Consider the following 19,963-nt stretch of genomic DNA (forward strand, 5'->3'; position numbering starts at 1 on the left):
CAACTCTTGGGATCCTCCTGTCACTCCAGAAATATAGATGGGTTCCACCCCTTGACAGCTTGATGTCATCAGGGTACACTGTGCACCGGTATCTACTAAAGCCTTATACTTCTGTGGGACTGATGTGCCAGGCCATTTGACCCACACAGTCCAGTAAATCCGATTATCCCCTACCTCCACCTGGCTGGAGGCAGGGCCCCTCTAATAGTTATCACAACTTTGAACACTTAAGTCATATTGAAAGGGATTATTCTTCGTTATCACAGGAGCTGGAGTAAAGTCAGCTCTTCCACTTCATCTGGGGGCCTGCTCACCAGAGACTGAAGCCGCAGTTCTCATGGGATGATGAGTCTTGGGCCTTGCTCCCCTCTTCAATTCACCCACCCGTTCCTCCAAAGCTGAAGTAGGTTTTCCATCCCACTTCGTCATCTCTTCTCTGTGATCCCGCAGGTAAAACCATAGGGTGGCCCGTGGTGTATACCTCCTGTATCTTCTCTCTCGAAGAATAGGACGCCTTTTGTTAATAGCTGAGACATGTGTTGGTACACGTGAGGAGCTGGATAAATCAGATAGATCGTCCCTCAATTGTTTGAGATCCTGGGACAGTTTTTCCACAGCTGAGATGATGGAAGGGGTGAGGTTGTCTTCGAACTCTCGGAGTTTATGAATCATTTCATCCACTGTTAGTGGTACTATATCATTCCAGGTTACTGTTTCCAATGAATGGGCATATGATGATGGTGCATTCCGTGTTAGTTTTCGCCACATGGGTCGTGTACATTCGACTTCATCTGGGTCTATGGGTACATCCCCATTATTTGGCTTGATGTGGTAGATCATCTCTACGATGGCTGATTCCCTCAGAGACTGGATGCCTTTGTCTAAAGTAGTCCACTTGGCCGAACGACTCATAACATCGTCCTTGTATGGAAACCTTTCTTTCACAGCTGCCAAGAGCCGCCTCCAAAGACTGAGGGGCTTTTTCTCTCTTGCAATTGCTTTGTCAATTCCCCCTTCTCTAGCAAGTGATCCCAGCTGCTTGGCTTCACTGCCTTCTAGTTCGTGACCATCGGCCCCATTGTCCCAGCATCGGAGCAACCAGGTGATGATGTGCTCCCCTGGTTGACGGGTAAAATCTTTTCGCATATTCCGTAGCTCGGTTGAGGTCTGAGGTCGAGAAGTCACCTCTTCTTCTTCTTTGTCGTCATGTGATGATGACTCCTCCTCAGATACTGGACCAGGTGGTGAATACATTGTTTCTTCATCTTGCTTCACCCTTCTTGCCTCCTTTTTGCTTTTTCTCTTGCTTACAGGGGCAACCGATATTGGTACGAATTGGTCCTCTGGTTTAGCTCCAGTGATTATCACTGTGGTTTGAGTAGCAATTGTACTTGTCGCTGGGGGTGGTGTAGCTGCTGTGCTTGGAGCTGGGGTAGCCGTGCTGTCTGTTGCAGCCAGAGTTTGGGTAGCGACTGTACTTGTCACTGGGGGTGGTGTAGCTGCTGTGCTTGGAGCTGGAGTAGCTGCGCTGACTGTTCCTTTGCCCTCAGATGCAGGGGCATTTCTTTCCTTTGAAGGTGCTGGATAGTGTTGAACAAGGCCCTGTAAGCATAGGCCAAGCCCCAGCACGTTGCCATGATTTGTCTGTCTCTGGTATGGCCAGACTGACCACACACCTCATTGAAGTGTTTTACTAATTCTTCTGGATTTTGCACTTGTTCGGTGGTGAAATTCCAAAGTACTGGAGGAGCCCACTGACCTAGATACTTGCCCATACTATCCCACACACCCCGCCACTCATGGCTGTCCAGCCTCAGGGAAAATCTCTTGGTCCTCCTATATCGTCGTTTAACCCCAGACAAGGCCCAAACCTGACTCTGCTTAACTCTTGAAATCAGACGAAATGGTTGTGGGCAAAACACACTCTGTATGCGTGCCCACATGGTAATCCCCATCACACTCAGCAAACAGGTCTCAATATTAAAAGGCCATTCAAGAACTTCAAAACTCTCAAATGATGCTGTAAATGGTCTGAGAGGGGGGCTAGGAGGGTAAAAGAATGTCTCCTTCACAGGTTGACCACCTGAGAAGGAGAAAAAAGATGTGAAATTGCTAAGCACCTTTATTATATACCTCCCAAAGTATAAAGGTGGTGACCACACTGGGAACATAAGACCGATCAGTTTCATGATCAATGATTCTATTGTATTACAAGTCATTATAATAAAGTACAGTGAGACAAAAACCTTAGCCCAAGCCCCACACTTGAAAAACACCAACACAGCAAATACCGGCTGTATGTAATGTACAGCGTTCTGAACCTGTGAGATCAAGAGGAACAGCTTTGAGAGCCAATAAATCAGCATTGTGACGAGTGACTATTAATCCGGTCAGATCTGTCGTTGTCTCAACACTTCGTGCCCCACGCTGGGCGCCAAAAAGAACTGTGGTGGTTTAAGCCAATCCACACAGCTCGTCTACTCACCCCCACCCCCGACCCTCCCCGCTCCCAGAGGGATGGGGAGGAGAATCAAGAGAATGTAACTCCCACGGGTTGAGATAAGAGCAGCCCAGTAACTAAGGTGTAACACAAATCACTACTGCTACCACCAATGATAATATTAATATGAGAAAATAACAAGAGAATACGATACCACTGCCGAATGAGTTCGACCCCCCCAAAGAGAGCGTGTGCCCTTCCGGGTAACTCCCAGTTACCTCCCTGGGCATGACGTGCTGTGGTATGGAATACTTCTTTGGCTAGCTTGGGTCAGGTGTCCTGTCTCTGCTTCCTCCCGGCCTCCCCTCGTCCCCAACAGAGCATGAGACTCACAAAGTCCTTGGCCAGAATAAACATTACTTAACAACAATTAAAACCAGTCAGTGTTATCAACTCTCTGCCCAGGCTGGAAGTCAAAACACAGAGCTTGCACCAGTTACTAAGAAGGAGCAAAACGGCTCCTGGTAAACCCAGGACAATAACATACAAATTTGTGAAGAAAGCTATAAATAACAATAAATTTATTAAGCTATAAATAACATACAAATTTATGAATAGAGCTATAAATAACAATAAATTTATTAATAAAGCTATAAATAACATACAAATTTGTGAAGAAAGCTATAACAATAAATTTATTAATAAAGCTATAAATAACATACAAATTTTTTAATAGACCTATACATAACAATAAATTTATTAATAAAGGTATAAAAAACATACAAATTTATGAATAGAGCTATAAATATAAATTTATTAATAAGGCTATAAGCAACATACAAATTTGTGAAGAAAGCTATAACAATAAATTTACTAAGAAAGCTATAAATAACATATTTATGAATAGACCTATGAATAACAATAAATTTATTAATAAAGCTATAAATAACGTACAAGTTTGCTAAGAAAGCTATAAATAACATAGAAATCTATTAATAAAGCTAAAAAGAACAAATTTATGAACACCACTATAAATAACATAAATTAATAAAGATATACATAACACAGAAATTTTTTAATAAAGCCATAAATAACATACAAATGTACGAATAAAGCCATAATTAACATACACATGTCTGAATAAAGCTATAAATAAAATATAAATTTATAAATAAAGCTAAAAATAACAAATCTATAAATTACATACAAATTTATGAAGAAAGCTATAAATACCATACAAATTTATGAATAAAGCTATAAATAACAAATTTATGAGAGAAGCTATAAATAACATACAAATTTATGAAGCTATAAATACCATACAAATATATGAATAATGCTATAAATAACATACAAATTTATGAGTAAATCTATAAATAACAAATTTATGAATGAAGCTATAAATAACATATAAATTTATAAATAAAGCTAAAAATAACAAATCTATAAATAACATAAAAATTTATGAAGAAAGCTATAAATACCATACAAATTTATGGATAAAGCCATAAATAAATTTATGAATGAAGCTATAAATAACATACAAATTTATGAAGCTATAAATAACATGCAGATTTATGAATAATGCTATAAATAACATACAAATTTATGAATAAAGCTATAAATAACACAGAAATTTATGAATAAAGCTATAAATAACATATAAATTTATGACGAAAGCTATAAATACCATACAAATTTATGAATAAAGCTATAAATAACAAATTTATGAATGAAGCTATAAATAACATACAAATTTATTAATAAACCTATAAATAACATACAAATTTAGGAATAAAGCTATAAATAACACACAAGTTGATGAATAAAGCTATCAGTAACTTCAAAGTCAGGAAACAGAAGAGGTGTGATCCTGAACCCAGGCCCCAGTTCTGTGCCAAGCGCTGCTGCCGCACTCGCAGGAGGGAACCAGCCAGCAGCTGCTCCACGTGTTCACACGCTCCTCACTCTGGTGTCTTCCTCCAGAAGCAGCCCCGCTTACACGCTCCACCTTCCGGCTCGTGGGGATCTAGGAAGCAAACGACACCCAGGAAGTATCAGGCCTTGCCTATGGCTCACCTGGCAGCACGCACAGCAACTGTGCTGCCATCGGGGACAGTCCAATCTGGCCAAAGGCGGCCTGCCACTTGAAAATCTGAGGGTGCTTTTCTCCTGTGTTTCAGCACATGTATCAGCAGGCTGCTGTGAAATTTATTTAGTGAGCTGAGCCAGAAAGGTTGGACTCGTGCACTCACTTCGGCAGCGTGCGGGGCTTTTCCCCTCTTACTTCAAGGTCACCTCATTAGTCAGTGCTCCCTTTGTGGCACTCTCAGCCTCCAGCAAACATAGCCACAGCCTGCATCTCAGTGTTGTGTACTGTGACGTGCAGGGCTCTCACACAACTCCCACAGCTTCAGCTTTTATTGACTGATAGAATTTATTCCCTTCTCCACCCAGGAGTCCTCAGCACCAGCTTATCTATAGAAGCGTGTCGGGAAGTACGCTAAGAGCTCGCACGAGTCTAATAGTTGAACTGAAGGCCCAGTGAGGTACTTACACTGCAGACAATAACTCAGCTCTTGTGATCTCCCCTTCCTGGAAGAGTTTCAGAGCAGCTGTCTTGGCCACCTCTAACAAATGTAGGATCTCTTACCAGGGACTCACCCTGCTGTGAGCTGTCTTCTCTTCCTGCACTGAGGTTTTGCAGGGGACCCTGGCTCTTCTGCAGCTTTCTTCACTGCCTCGGATCCTGAAGTCAGCTTGCTCTCTTCCATCACAGATCCACATTTAACACTCGCATTCTCCTTCGAATAAACACCCCAAAAAATTAAATAAACCCGATAGTTTCTGGTTATCACTGTAGGCACAAAACAAGAACAGTTCTTCTCCACTCCAAAAGGGCACCTGAGAAGTGCTGAGCACACGATGACTGTTTTGAACCCAGAATTAAGGTTGCCAAACTGAAATTCAAGCTCTTACAAAATGGCAGACTGGGCAAAACACAGAATCTGAAAATCAGAATCCGCAAACTTAGGGGACATGTCCTCACTGCCTTAACTTTGCCCTCAGTTATCAAACCAGCCACAAGAAACAAGCCAGAAGAAACCCAGGAGCACTCCTTGTTCCCAACACGTGCATTACTAACGGCAGATCCAGCTCAAACAACCTGACAGAGCTGTGCCATGCAAAACTGCGCACGCAGCCACGCATTTCTGGGTGGGAATCTCTTGCTAATGAGGCATCGGTGATTCCAAAAATCACAGTCTCCACCTTGAGTCTGCTCTTACTCACTGTTAAATATACAAAAGGCGAAGCCTCTGCGCATTAACAGAAATATAACTTTGACAAAGTTGTGTCTTAACAGTCCAAAAGGCCTCTGCAAACACAGAAACTGAACACTCTGGGGACAGCAGATACCGCCCAACACGCCTCCTGCTCCCACAGGGTACCCACTGCACTCTGCCATTTGTTCTTGGAAACGTGCTGTCTTTGTGTATGGCATAAGGATTGCTAACAAGGCCTTGTGAAAACCCTTTGGCCAGCAATGCCTTCGTCTAACATTCAAAACACAACTCCTAGGCATAAAAACTAAGAGGAGGAAGGAGGACTCTAGCTCACTACCTTCGCCAGCCAGAGCCCACATTTCACGAGTGAGGAGCTAAACTTGGTCGTTCCTGGGGAGTTTTACCTCCATTTAGCACTACTTGCTCTGCACTAAACAGTGCTTCCACAACAAACATTTCGGACTGGTGAGCTGGGTTGTGATCTAGTCCTTCTCCCTGTTCTTCAAGGGCTCCCTGTGTGGTCACAGAGTCTTGCGCCGTTTCAGCAGCGGCAGCGCTTTCTATGGCCGCATTGATGTAGCTTTCAAGCAGCTCTCCATCCCAGCTTTCTGCAGGCTCCGGTGTCAGTACATCAGCACTGCGTGATGCACACATCTCATTGAAAATCTCAAACACATCTTCATAACTTAATTCCAGCAACTTCTCCTCGTCATCAGATGCATGATGTGCCCCATCAGAGGGCAGGCGTTCAGCTGCAGAAGGTGGCTGCACTTCAGGACTCTGCGAGAAACAAAATACAGGGAATTTCTAGATCAAAAAATCACAACCATTTTCAGTCAGGGCTGATGGATTTTACTGCTTCTGAGGGCTGTGCAAGTGCTTACTGATGGTGAGGACATAAGCAGGGCACGATGATCAGTGCTGTAGCTGGCTGCATCCCTCAGCAGGACCTCGGGGAAGTGTGTGCCCCAGAGCACGCACGAGGTAAACTGATTATTGGCCAGAGCTCAGTGAGATCCACAGCCAAAGCACTGTCTTCTGTACCATCTGCACCGCCCCTGCCACCCTGCTCCAGGAGAAGTGACCGAGGCTACACTAAGGCTCAGAAATCTCAAGCCCTTTTGATCCCTTCTGCACACTGCTCGTGTGCAGGCACTGACCCGGCACCACTGGCTTACACACCTGCTTGCATTTGGCCTGCTCGCACGCAAGGGATCTTCCACCAACCTCTGCCCAGATGCACCAGCAGCTTTTGACTGGCAGTTCCCTGGCTGCGGCTGCATAATCCAAGCAACCATTAACCAGGAAGTGGTTAACCAGGAAGTTACCAGGCCACTTACTGGTTAAGTAACCAGTCCATCTCTTCTGACTCCACGGACTTGCTTCTCCAAGGAAGACCCTTTTGGCAGCGTATTTCTATTACATTTCAATCTAGCCACACCACCACCCCCTGATGACTCCTTTGGGACCATGTGCTATCCCAGACTCTGGTCTCAGCCTTCAGACATCAGAACTGATGTGACTGTGACTTCCCATTACTCACACTGATCCTCACGTGCTGGAGGGAAAAGCAGCTCACAATGGAAGTGAGAGGACAAAGATGCACTGCGTGGAAAATAAACACCAGCCTATCAATGGCATGGCTGAGTGTTGGCTATTTCTAGCCTCACAGCGACGTTACCCTGGCCATAACCTGCCCACCTCGGGTAAGCTCATATTAAAACAGAAAAATGTGCAAAAAGGACAAAAGGTTGGTATTTGCAAGACAAGAAACTGGATGATCAGGCTTGCACAGGTCAACCCTTTTTCAGCACACACCAGCAGAGCTTGCTTTGCTTATCCCCTGTGAGGAAAAAAAGTACCTCCATGCTACTGGAATGCGAAAGGAAGCCCTGGCGTTTTTACTGAGGTTCTTTTGCTATTGGATAAGCCAGGCCACCCAATGAGGTGCAGTTTCCACCAGAATTCTAGAAAGCCTTGACAGGAAGCACTGGAGCTCTCCTAGACAGGATATCTCTGAGCTGGGGCCAATTCCAAATGTCAACTTGGTTCTTCTCATGCATCCAATGAAACTCAGGACTGCCACAAGCTGTTTGGGGCACAAAAGTGGAGCTGATTCCCAGTATCATAACATTAAAGAATCCCATTTTGTGCAGGCAAGGACTTTCTTCAAAGACAAACGGAGACTCATGAACTAAAGCAAATTATGGTGAAGTCAAACATAACACTTTTACGGGAAAAAACACTCTGCCGATGAGGAAGCCCACTGTGCCGCTGCCCTGAAACCTTACCTGCATTACAGCACTGCCCCTTCCGTGTTTCAACGCAGCGCTTTGAAATGGGCATTGGCAAACCATGTTACTTTCCCTTTCCAAAGCAGATCCAGTCCCAAACTTCTCTCCTTCCTGCCGCAAGCCCAGAACCCTGCGGTCCATGCACGGGGTCTCCTCCCTTCCCCCTGCTCTCTGTGTGCTGCACTCACCTGCACGAAGCCGCAGTCGGTGGACGCCGCAGCTGCAGCACTGGTGCTGACAGTCAGAGGCCCTCCCTGGGCAGGAGGTGAACACTGCGGGGTGGCTGCAAAATTCAAACACAGGCCATCAGACTGACAGAACTGGTGCCCAGTGTGCACAGTTCTGTTGCTTACTTGCGTTAAACACTGCAGTAACCGCTCCGTAGGATAATTCCCTGAAAGGGATTATGACCTCCCCACTGACTGTGAGACTGAGCTCTCCACCTTAAAACATATTTCTTCTGAAGTATGTAGACACAGATCAAACATACGTATTGTGGGATTAACCAACACACACACACACACAAAAACTTCATGTTCACTCCTCTCTATCTTAATACCACCTTTTTGATTTGGCTGCTTGACTGTCTCAACACACCACACCACAGAAAGGGGACTCACACAGGAAGGGCCTGCACGTTCACACACACGCTGGAATGAAAATGGGATCTTATTCCAAAAAGCAGCTCTGCAGATGAAGCAGTTTCTGCGGGTCTCAGGTTTTGGTGACACGCAGAGAGAACTTACAAGGAAAGGCACTGCTGGCAGGACAGACAATCTTTAAAATTTGCAGTCCTTCTGGGCGAGAGAGAAATCCTTGATGAGATCAGATCTAGGCCCATGTTCGCAGGAATTAAATGGTACGAGTGTGACTTGAGATGGCCACGTGATCAGACCCGTTTCTTTGCAATGCCTGACACCTACGCGGGATTCCTCACGAGACAGTTGCTATGATAACCAATATGGATTTGAATACCTATACCTATTGCCCTTTTTCATACGAAGTCCATGAACTTTTGTCCAGTTTGGAGCAACAAACACAAGAGCTAAACAACATGGAGCGAGCTAGTGGACATCCTTCCACAGCAGCACGAGACATGTGTCTGACTCCTGTTACTTCAAAAGTTCATTCTCAGCAACCTTAGGGTGAAATCTGGACATCTTTCAGAAGAACACTCTGTGGCCTGCAAACATATTACAGTTCTGCATAGTGCCAAAAATCTAAGGATACCTGGGCTTCACTCCCTGGGAACATCGAAGGATGTGGACAAACCCAAGAAATCCACCAAAGAAACCTAAAGGGCTACTGTAAAAACAGTGCAAGAGAGCAAAGGAGAGATTGGCTCTAACCTGCCGGAGTCATCCTAAGGAAACAAACATGCAGTACAAAGAGCCTAGTTTCTAAGAGAAGAAAAGGAAGAACCCAAAGGGAAAAAGTGCTTGTGAAACAGGAGGCAAGTGGAAAACATAATGTCCAGATCACAGGCTATAAGAAGCTACAAGTAAAGTAGAAATTGCACAACTCTTGCACTTAGTAGAGCTTATAGTGAAGTCAACGCGTGAATCAAACGCGCTGTGATGCCTGTACATCAAGGGGAGGAGAACAAACATAACCGTGTAGCAGCCCAGACTGGTGACCAGTTCTGAACGGGTCTGAAGTGCAGAATGGTGCACAAAAAGAATGGTTTGCACTCACAACACCTTTTCCGGGGGGGTTTTGCCAGCTGCAGCAGTGCCTGATCTAACAGCAAGAAAAAGTGCACCTGTGGAAATCCCATTGATGGGCTCGGCCGGCAAAGGCAAAAGGGCCAATTCATTTGTAATACTTCAAGTCTTCCAGGTGAATCAAGATTCCACACACACCTGCTTCACCCACACACTTTTGTCCTTCCCTGCTCATTGCAGAGAAGGCATTTCTAAACTCTTCTGTCTCTGATACAGTTCACCTCATCAGGGCCAGATGAAATGAGCGGCTAAAGCACATTCTGTCACCGGCTGGTAGTAAGTAACGGACAGGGAACACACATCTCACTGCAAGCACGCACGTCAGATACACACACAGTGACAGAGCACTGGGGAAAAACATTTCATGCATCACTTTGCAGTAACTTCTCGAGCAGCAAGTGGAGAACTTTTGCCGTACGTGTTGGATCCGGGGCTTGCAAGCACTGCCCTGGAGATGCGCAGCTGCCGGGTTCTGGAAGGGAAGCAGCAGCTGGAGCCCCTCGCTGAAGCGGCAGAAGCGAGAACACGGTCTGGAGAGTGTACGTGACCTCGGTGGAACACTGGTGGAGGACGGGAAAGGGAGCCCCCTGGCCTGGGAAAGCTGCGGAAGCCATGTGCCCTGGCAGCGACCCAACAGAACCCTGCCACGGTCTGGAAGGGACCGGACGCTGCTGGGAAGCCGTTGCCTGGAAAGCAGGGGGCTGCTGGCATGAGGCCGCTCTGTCAGAGTAAGGAAAGAAGCTGGCTGGACAACGAGGTTGAGGAACGTCTCCTGCAGTCACCAGTCCTGCAAAACAAAGGGAAACAAGGACTAAGGGAAGGAGTTTTCACTAGCCCTGAAGGGCAGGATGAGGAGCCAAGGCTCCACAACGTTCCCTGGGAAGACCACCTTTGCTCCAATGCCCTTAATCCAGAAACAGACTCTATTCTTACACCTAAACAAACAGTAACTGCTGTAGCACTACCGCCTGAACACACAGGAACATCAGTGCTGTGCCAACACACAGTCATCTCTGGAGCATTCAGTCTCCTGAAGCCCTCAGGAGCAAGTGATCGCTACTTAAAAATGTGCTATTATAAGTCAAAATGGGCAGGAGCTGACTAAACCGGCACAAGTCGTTTAGGAAGTGCTGTGAGTTACAGCAGGCAGCGAGTTAAAATAAAAGGGGAATCGTGAAGCACGGCTCTACCAAACTCCAGTGCTGACAGCACACGGGCAGCCAAGGCAAGGGCAACGTCCAAATCCTAAACGTGACTCTGAGAGCCCTTGATCACAAGTCCGTCAGTTTGTCAAGGAGAACAAAGCCAAAGCCAGCATTTTTCCAAGTAGCTCAACCAGTTCAGTTGAGTCTAAAAAAGCTCAGACTTTGCCGTTTTATTACTTCCAAGACATTCCCTTTAATCTTCCCTGGTTTCCTCTCTCAGCCAGTTACTGATTCATGAGCTGGTACTTGCCCTCATAGGGTTACCCATCGCTTCACACAGGTTTAACAACAGCTTATGGAGCAACCCCTCAAGGAGAAGTAACGTTCATCTGGTAGGGCTGTGCCCGCTCCACAGACAGGGTGAGGGTGCTCTTACTGCAGCCCCCGACAGAGGCCCTCTTGCAGCCGAGGGGCAGACTGAACCACACGCGAACCTCGCTCCCCGTGCCTGCTGGCAGCACATCTCCCTGCGTGAACAGCAACGGCTTTCCCGCACCAGCGGCGCTGAGCGGCCGTCAGCAAGGTCAGGCAACCCTGCTCCCTGCGGGGGTGGCGATCTACAAACCCCACAGCACCCAGAGCATCTCGGCCCGCAGCCCGCGGCCACCCCAGCTCACCGGGCCTGGCAGGCTCGCCGAGCGTCGAGGGCGGGCGCTGGGAGCCCTGGGAGTGCTGGGGCGGGCGGCTGGGCAGCTCCAGGCCGGCCGCCAGCTTCGCCTTGTTGGCGCTCGTCAGGCGCTTGAGGCGCACGAGGAGCTCGGGGCGGTCGCGGCGGAAATGGGGGCTGTGGAAGTGGAGCAGGGGCCCGGCGGAGCTGCCGCCATCGCCCCCTGCCGGGTCCTGCAGGGTCCCGGGCCCCAGCCCCAGCTTGCAGAACCCGTACAGGTTCAGCTGCCGGATGAAGCTGGAGAAGTTCCTGGTCTTGAAGAAGTCGGCGCCCAGCGCCGCCCCCTCGCCGGCCGGCTCCGTGCCCAGCAGCTCTCGCTCGAAGAGCCGCTGGTCGATGAGCAGCCCCTCGCCACGGGCATCCCAGCGCACGGAGCCGCAGCGCGGGTTGTTCACCAGCTGCCAGAGCTTGGCCGGGAAGTGGTTGGGGTTGAAAGCGCCGGGCAGCCGCTGGCCCTCCATGGCGGTCCCCGCCAACGGTCGCCGCGGCCGCTCGCGCTCCACCGGCCGCCGGGCAACGCCCGGCTCCATCGGCCCGCGCTGGGAGAGCGACACTGGCCCGCGGCCGGCTTCAGCCCACGCTGCCCGCCGGGGCCGGCCCCGCCACCCCCTCGCCTCGGCACACCGCACCCGCAGCCCCGCCAGAGCCCGCCGGGCCTGCAGCGGCTCCCCGCTCCCCCAGCCCCGCCGGTCCCCTCGCCTGCTCCCCGGTCCCTCAGCCCCAACAACAACAGCATGACAAGAACTTAAAAACCAAACCTGCAGCAACGAGAGAAAAGCTCAAATCTCATCACTATGAACAGCTCTCCAGCAAACTTTGCTCCTCTAGAGCTACACAGGGAACAGGGAAACACGAACCAGCAGTGATGCACAATGCAAGTGCTCAGCACCCCATCAGCGATCCCCAGCCGGTCCCGAGCAGCGATCTGCGCCTTCCGGGTAACTCCCCCCAGTTTCTATACTGGCCATGATGTGCTCTGCTATGGAATATCTCTTTGGCTGCTCTGGGTCAGGTGTCCTGGCTCTGCTTCCTCATGGCTTCCCATGCCCCTCCTCACTGGCAGAGCAGGAGAGACTGGAAAGTCCTTGCTCGACCAAAGTGCTACTGAGCAACAGCTAAAACACCGGTGTGCTACCAGCGTGATTCCCAGAACCAAGCCAGCCACAGGGAAGAGAATCTATTCCAGCCCAGCCAAAACCAGGACAGTATCCACCACTTATTCCATACCATTCCCATCATGCCAGGTCACGCGATGTGCCAGGACAGAAAGCTCATGCTGTACATCACCTGCACAGGTATAGCTTGGGAACAGTGCCAGCAACATGGGAATCCACCCTTGCTTAGCCACATAGAAGTGCATCTGCATGCTGCCTACAGAGTGCACTTTCAAGCGCCACTGAACCAAGCTCCCTAAGTGGAAATGTGCAGATCCTGCTCCTACGGCTAATGTGTTAGAACAGAAACAAATAACTGGACGTTTTCTACACAGACCCTGATGCTAAGCCTAAGGTGCCAGGACAGAGAGATAGTGCTGGGCATCAGCTACAAATGGCGTTTTCTGCAACAGTGCCATCAACAGGGAAACCCGTTGGGGTGTCAACCCCCTCTCCTTTTTTGGTTTCTTTTTTCCCTTTCTTTTCTCTCCCCAGATTTTTTTTCCATGTTTTTTTGTTCCACTCTTTTTAACCCCACCGTTATTTTATCCCACTCTCAAGCAGCACAGAACCAAGCTCCCTACGTGGAAATGTCCAGATCCTGCTCCTACAGCTAATGTGTTAGCACAGAAACAACTGGACACGTTCTACAGAGGGAGTCCTCCGGAACAGTGCTACCAGCATGGATATCGTCACTTGCTTACACACGTAAAACTCCATCCCTGTAAAGCCTCACTGAACAGCACTCTCTGATGATCCACAAAGCAGCTCCCAAAGTGTGAACGTTCAAATTCTGATGCTAAGAATACAGTAAGAAACAGAAAGCTGGTGCTGGGCATCACATAAACATAGTGTCTTCCGCAACAGTGGCACCAACATGGTAATCCACCTTTGCTTAGCCACCTAAACCTACACCTGTGTACTTCCACGCAGGGCAGCGCTCTCAGACAGCCCGTAAACCAGGTCCCTATGTGCGAATATCCAGACTCTGCTCCTAAACCTCATGTCTTAGGACAGAAGCAAATAGTTGGACACGTTCTACACAGAGAGCCCTCTGGAAGGGTGCCACCAACGTGCATATCCTCACTTACTTATCCCACATAAAACTCCATCTCTAAAGCATCACGGGACACCACTATTCAGTGACCAAGACACCAGCTCCCTGAGCATGAATGTCCAGACTCTGACGCTAAGCCTAAGGTGCCAGGACAGAGAGATGGTGCTGGGCATCAGCTACAAATGGCGTTTTCTGCAACAGTGCCACCAACAGGGCAACCCATTGGGGTGTCAACCCCCTCTCCTTTTTTGGTTTCTTTTTTCCCTTTCTTTTCTCTCCCCAGATTTTTTTCCCATGTTTTTTTTGTTCCACTCTTTTTAACCCCACAGTTATTTTATCCCCGCGTTTTCCCCCTTACAGTTCCCCTCCTGCTCCCATTTTCACACCCCACACACTATTTTTAATGATTTTTTCCCCACAGGTTTCTCTCTTTTTTTTCTCTCCCTCCAGAGTTCTTCGGGGATTTCCCCTCCCCCCCCCCCCCATCCGTCCCCCCCCTTTTTTTTTTTTTAGTTTTGGAGGGTTTGTTTGTTTGGTGGGTTTTTTTTTTTTTTGGGGGGGGGGGGCGGGGGTGTATTTGTTGTTTTTTGTTTATTTCGAAGGTTTTCTTACTTCTGCTGGAGGTTTTTCCATGGTGTTTTTTGTTCCACGCTTTTTTGCCCTACTTCCCCCCCCCCCACACACACACACATTTTCCTCCCTCCCCCTTTCTCTCTCCCACTGTTTCCCCCAGGTTGGTAGATTTTTATCCCAAGGTTTCCCACACACACCATTCCCTTCCCACTTGTTTCCCCACCCCCATTTTCCCTTCTGGTTGGTGGGGTTTTTCCTCAGTTTTCCCTCGCCACTTTTTTTCCCCATCCCTCCCCCCCCCCCCCCCCCCGGCCTTTTTTTCCCCCATTGGTTGGGGTTTCCCCACAAGGATGGGGATTTTTTGACACCTCCCCCCTTTTTTTCCTCATACCCCCCCCCCCCCCCCCCCCCCGGGGTTTCATTTGATTTTGGGGGGAGGTTGTTTTTAGTGATGGTTTTGAGTGAGGAATTTTTCTGCCCGCCTCCCACACCCCTTTTCTTTTTTGGCCGGGATTTTCTTCCCAAGTTGGTGTGCAGCTTTGGGTGCAGTTTTCGTTTGGTTGGGTCTGTTTTTTTTCTTTTTTCCATGTTCCTTTTCCTTTCCTGGATTTTTTTTTCCACCTTTTTTTGTTCAACATTTTTTAACCGCCCGAGTTTCCCCCCCACCATTTTTTTCTTTCCACCAGTTGGTGTGTGGGGGGGGTTTCTCCCCCTGCCTTTTTCTCCTCCCCTCCACACTTCCCTCCCCCCCCGCCCCCCCCCTTTCCCTCCCCCACGGGGTTCGGTTTTTTGGTTGTTTTTTTTTTTTTCTTGGGGCTTTCCCCCTTCCCCTTCCTTTTCGTTTGCTGGGTTTCCCCCAGGTTCGTGCTTTTTTTTTTGTTTTGGGGTTTTTTTGAGGGGTGGTGTGGTTTTTGTGGGGTTTCTGGGATTGTGAAGTTTTGGGTTTTCTTTCTGTTTTTTTCCCCCCAAAGATTTTTTGGGATTTGTTTTTTCTTTATCCCCTTTTTCCATTTTTTTTAAGTTAAAATTATTCTACTTATATTTTGCTGGACTTTATCCATTTTTTTTTATCAATGCATTTTATCCGCTTGTTCCCCTCCCCCCCCACCCCCCGCCCTTTCTTTCTCCCGTTCTGGCTGGTGGGTTTTTTTTCCACACAGTCCGATCCTATTCACCCCCCCCCCCCCCGCCACTTTTCCCCCCTCTCCCTTCTCCCCACCAAATCTCCCCCTCCCCAGCTTTTTCTTTTCCTCCCTGGTTGGTTGATTTCTTCCCCACGGTGTTTGGGGGGAGTTGGTGCGCCCCCCGCCCCCCCTTTTTATTCTGGCTGGGATTTTGCTCCAAGTTGGTGTGGAATTTTGGGTGGAGTTTCTGTTTGTTTGGGTTTTGGTGGGGTTTTCCCCTTTTATTTTCTTCTTTTTTCTGGTTTCTTTATTCCTGGATTTTTTTTTCCCACCACCTTTTTTTTTCCGCATTTTTTAACCCCCCAGTATTTTCCCCTTTCAACGCCCCGCTTTCTTATCTCCACCTGTTGGTGGGGGCTCTCTTTTTTTCCCAGTTTCCTTCCCCACCTTTTTCTCCTCTCCTCCACACTCCGGGCTCCCCCCCCCCCCCCCGGATTGGGGGTTTTTGGCTGCTTTGGCTTCTCCTTTTGTTTCCACAGGTTAGTGTTTTTTTCTTTTTTCCTTTGGTGAGGGGCTGGGGGTGGTGTGGTTTTTGTTGGGTTTCAGGTTTTTAAGACTTTGGGGTTTCTCTCCCACCCCCGTGTTTTTCCCCCAGGGATTTTTTGGGTTTTGCTTCATTCCTTTTTTCTAGTTTATTAATATTTTATTTATATTTTGCTGGATTTTATCCATATTTTTTGTTCCACTATTTTACACACACACATGCTTCCCCTCCCACTTTTTCCCTACCCTTTTTTATCTCTTCTGGTTGGTGGGTTTTCCACACTGCCTCCCCCCGCCCCCCCACTACTACTTTTCTCCCTTCCCTTCTCCCCCCAAAACCTTTCCCAACTGGCTGGGGGCTTTCCCCCCTCACAGACCCGTTGGTGCTCTTCCTTGCAAGAGGAAACACGCACTCCTGTCCTCTCCACACCTACTCCTATAAGACCTGATCCTGGCTGGGAAAAAGATCACTGCTTTTCCCCACCCCAGGTTTTATAGGCTGGAGCCTGCCCTGATTTAAACAGCATCAGCTGGACACTGAACTGGAATCAGCTGATGGATGGAGCCGGTCCTCATTGGTGCTGGTGGGAACACAGCCAGCCTCAGGTGCAAGTGACCAAGGGGACGTGATAGGAGAGCCTTACTGGAAGGGGTGGAAGGGGAAGAGTTCAGCATTGAGTTTGGGGGTTCCCAAGGAGTTGGTTGTGTAATTGGGGCTCACCTAATGGCCCAGCAGCCTTGCAAAGCATGTCAGGGCTTCGCAACTTGTTCTGGATCAGAAGGGAGAGTGATGGATGTGCAGGAAAGTCACCCCTTCCCGTGTGCTTTTCTTGTCCTTCACATTAACAATACATTTACTCAGAGTACCAGGAATTTCGCAAACTCTCTGGGATTCTCCACAGACCCAGATCTTCCCCGGTTCATTATGTGAGATGTGGAAAAACTTCACTCCTCTGGTAGAGGTTTGCAGTGTTGGTGTTACTGCAGATGCAGGGAAAAGTCAACTTGAAAGTGGGCACCTAAAAGTACTGTATTTGTAATGCTGCACTGCCTCAGGAAAGGCATCTCATTTGGACAGAGAACATTGTTGCAGTGAGTAAGCATTTCTGTGGATTTCAGTAGACATAGTTTCCCACAGATTTAAATTGTCATGGAAAGTTGCACACTTCCGAGAACAAATACTCTGTGTGCTTAGTTAGCAGTTTTCTTAGCAGCCGAGATCGGGTTGCTGTCAGGTATCGTTTTCTGCTGTGTGCTCCTGTTCAACTTCACAGCGAGTGTAAAAGTTGTTCTTAGGAGAAAATCACCTTTCCACTGAGAATGACTCTTTTTTGCTGTGCTCTCTGTTACTGGCTTCCACTGTTCTGCTGCTGCACTGTTCAGGTTCTGAACACATGGAGCACCCCTTCCTTCTCTCAGTTTTAGTAATAAAAGGTCTACAGGCATAATGATTTGCTTGTGCTTTTGTGCATTTTCTGAAGTAATTTTTCCTTCTATATGATTCCCCTTTTCCAATTGTGCTTTCTTTTTTTTCAACTGTTCCGGTTACAATTAAGGCTGAAGTAAGGAGCCACGCTGTTAGAAGCATCCAGTGGTTACCAAGGAAACCGATACTTCTGACCATCCCGTCCAGTCCGTCCAGTCCATTTTCTACAGTTTTCAGGGTCTTTCAGATTTAAGAGGATTCTCAGTTAAGTGCAGCAGCTCTGAAATGGAACAGAATTGTTATGGATGGTTCAGTGAAGTTCTCTGCTCAATGAAAGCAAAAAGGGGAATACGGCACTAAGGGACAGAACGTATGAGACTAACATTGATAGCATCTATAATGCACTTGGGTACAGCGGTAATACTGTTCTTGCAAAGTTGTGCAACAAGAAGTGGTTAAGTCCAGATCTGGTGAAGAAGGACATGGAGCTGTTGGAGCGAGTCCAGAGGAGGCCACGAGGATGGGCAAGAGTTGGAGCGCCTCCCATACGAAGACAGGCTGAGAAGGTTGGGGCTGTTCAGCCTGGAGAAGAAAAGCTGCACGGAGACCTAAGAGCAGCTTCCAGTGTCTGAAGGGGGCCTACAAGGGTGCTGGAGAGGGACTCTTCATCAGGGACCGTATGACAGGACAAGGGGTAATGGGTTCAAACTTAAACAGGGGACGTTCAGGTTGGATGTAAGGAAGAAGTTCTTTACTGTGAGGGTGGTGAGGCACCGGCACAGGGTGCCTACAATTGTGGTAAATGCTCCATCCCTGGCAGTGTTCAAGGCCAGGCTGGACAGAGCCTTGGGTGACATGGTCTAGCGTGAGGCATCGCAGCCCCTGGAAGGGGGTTGTAACTGGATGATCTTAAGGTCCGTTCCAACCCAAACCATTCTATGATCCTGTAAGCCAGAAAAGACTGAGTTGAAAAGAAATTTAAAACATAGTGTTTTTTACTTTCTACAGGAGACACTAGGCAATATTTAAAAAAATAAAACACGTCAAATTTTTCCATGCATCTCATAATGTTACAGGAGACTTGTCCTCTGTGCATATATATATATTATAATGTGAATTATCCAAATAAAATAAATTCTTATGAGAGATTGATATGCGGATTGACTCCACAACTCGTTAAAGTCGTAAAGTAGGTATGCTTTTTATTCAGCGCTGAGGTGCATGGGGATAGCTCCTCCAAAGTATGCACACCCAGGGTCGTTTTTCCCTTTACATTTATTCTCTTAAGGTATACATACGCATTAGATTACTTGATACGCCTATATGTATTTAGTACCTATCCCCGCTTCGTACTATACTGAGCTAGAAGGTCCTTTGCGCCTGCACAGTGCCCCCCTCTGGTCATGGGCAGGGGTCTCAAGATGAAGTAAATGAGTCTTCCTCCTGCGGGTAGGGGTCTTCAAGATGAAGTAAGTGAGTCTTCCTCTTCTTAAAAGTTTTCACCTTTTAATCTTCACGTATGGCCTTAGGGTTTGGTCGGTGTCCCAGCCATAAACCATCTGCTTCTCCCCCTTATCAATAGACTCAGGCGTCTGCTTTTCCTTGTCAATAGTTGCTTATCAGTAGAACCAGGCCTCTGCTTCTCCCCTTATCAGTAGTTTGTGCCTTGTTCTGCTTAGTAGGCATGATAGGTGTTTACAACAGACAATACTTTTGTTTAAGCAAGTGAATTCCTCTAACCCCTTTATACACTCCCCTGTATATTAGTCGGATTTCCCTGTATTATCCCCTTGTACATTGGTTAAGTCTGTATCAATCCCCCCTTTTCTTTGACGTATGTAAATTCTTTTACTATATTATTTATGACACAGCTATCCACGTTCTTTCTATCGATTTATGAAGTGATTTCAATATGCATTGTATAATGCAAGGTACAATCATTAAAATGAGTAGTCCTATAGCTAAGATTAGAAGGCCTTGTATTTCCCTGAATCATCCTGTAACTCCCAAGTTATTTAGCCATTCATCCAATCCGCTTCCAACAATTTTAAGCTCTTGCATATTTTCTCGCAATTTTTGCAGCTTAGCATGAATTGATTCAGAATGGTCAGGTAAGTTCATGCAGCACATACCTTCAAAATCCTCACAACCATGGCCATGGGCCAATAATAAAAAATCAGTTGCTGCTCGGTTTTGTAAAGATGCGTGTCTTACACTATCTGTGTCTGTGGCAAGTGAAGATATCACATCTGAAGTTATATTTAATTGCTTAGCCGACCAACATGCCAAACGATGTGTATCTGCCAATGCTTACTCGCAGCTATACCTGGTACAAATAATGCCGCCAAAAATATTGCTGTGTGATTCCAGATTCTTAAAGTGGAATCGCAATTCGGGCCTAATTGCTCAATGGATCGTTTGTCTCTGTGGAGGCTGCCCTTCATGTCCTGGACTAAACGCCTTTTGGAGGCT

The 19,963-nt window shown here is 47.5% G+C and overlaps 1 protein-coding gene across 1 annotated transcript; it reads right to left on the reverse strand.

The window, feature by feature from the left end:
• Positions 1-4,438: 4,438 nt before the first annotated feature.
• LOC136009988 (heat shock factor protein 5-like) lies at positions 4,439-12,144 on the reverse strand. The gene is made up of 6 exons (XM_065670555.1): positions 11,565-12,144; positions 10,161-10,529; positions 8,207-8,301; positions 6,145-6,504; positions 5,105-5,244; positions 4,439-4,469 (listed from the first exon to the last, which is right to left on the reverse strand). Exons 1-6 carry the CDS (start codon positions 12,142-12,144, stop codon positions 4,439-4,441), a joined length of 1,575 nt encoding a protein of 524 aa, XP_065526627.1.
• Between the last annotated feature and the right edge of the window lie 7,819 nt (positions 12,145-19,963).

Source organism: Lathamus discolor, chromosome 3, assembly GCF_037157495.1.
Source record: "Lathamus discolor isolate bLatDis1 chromosome 3, bLatDis1.hap1, whole genome shotgun sequence".
Taxonomy (NCBI): Eukaryota; Metazoa; Chordata; class Aves; order Psittaciformes; family Psittacidae; genus Lathamus; species Lathamus discolor.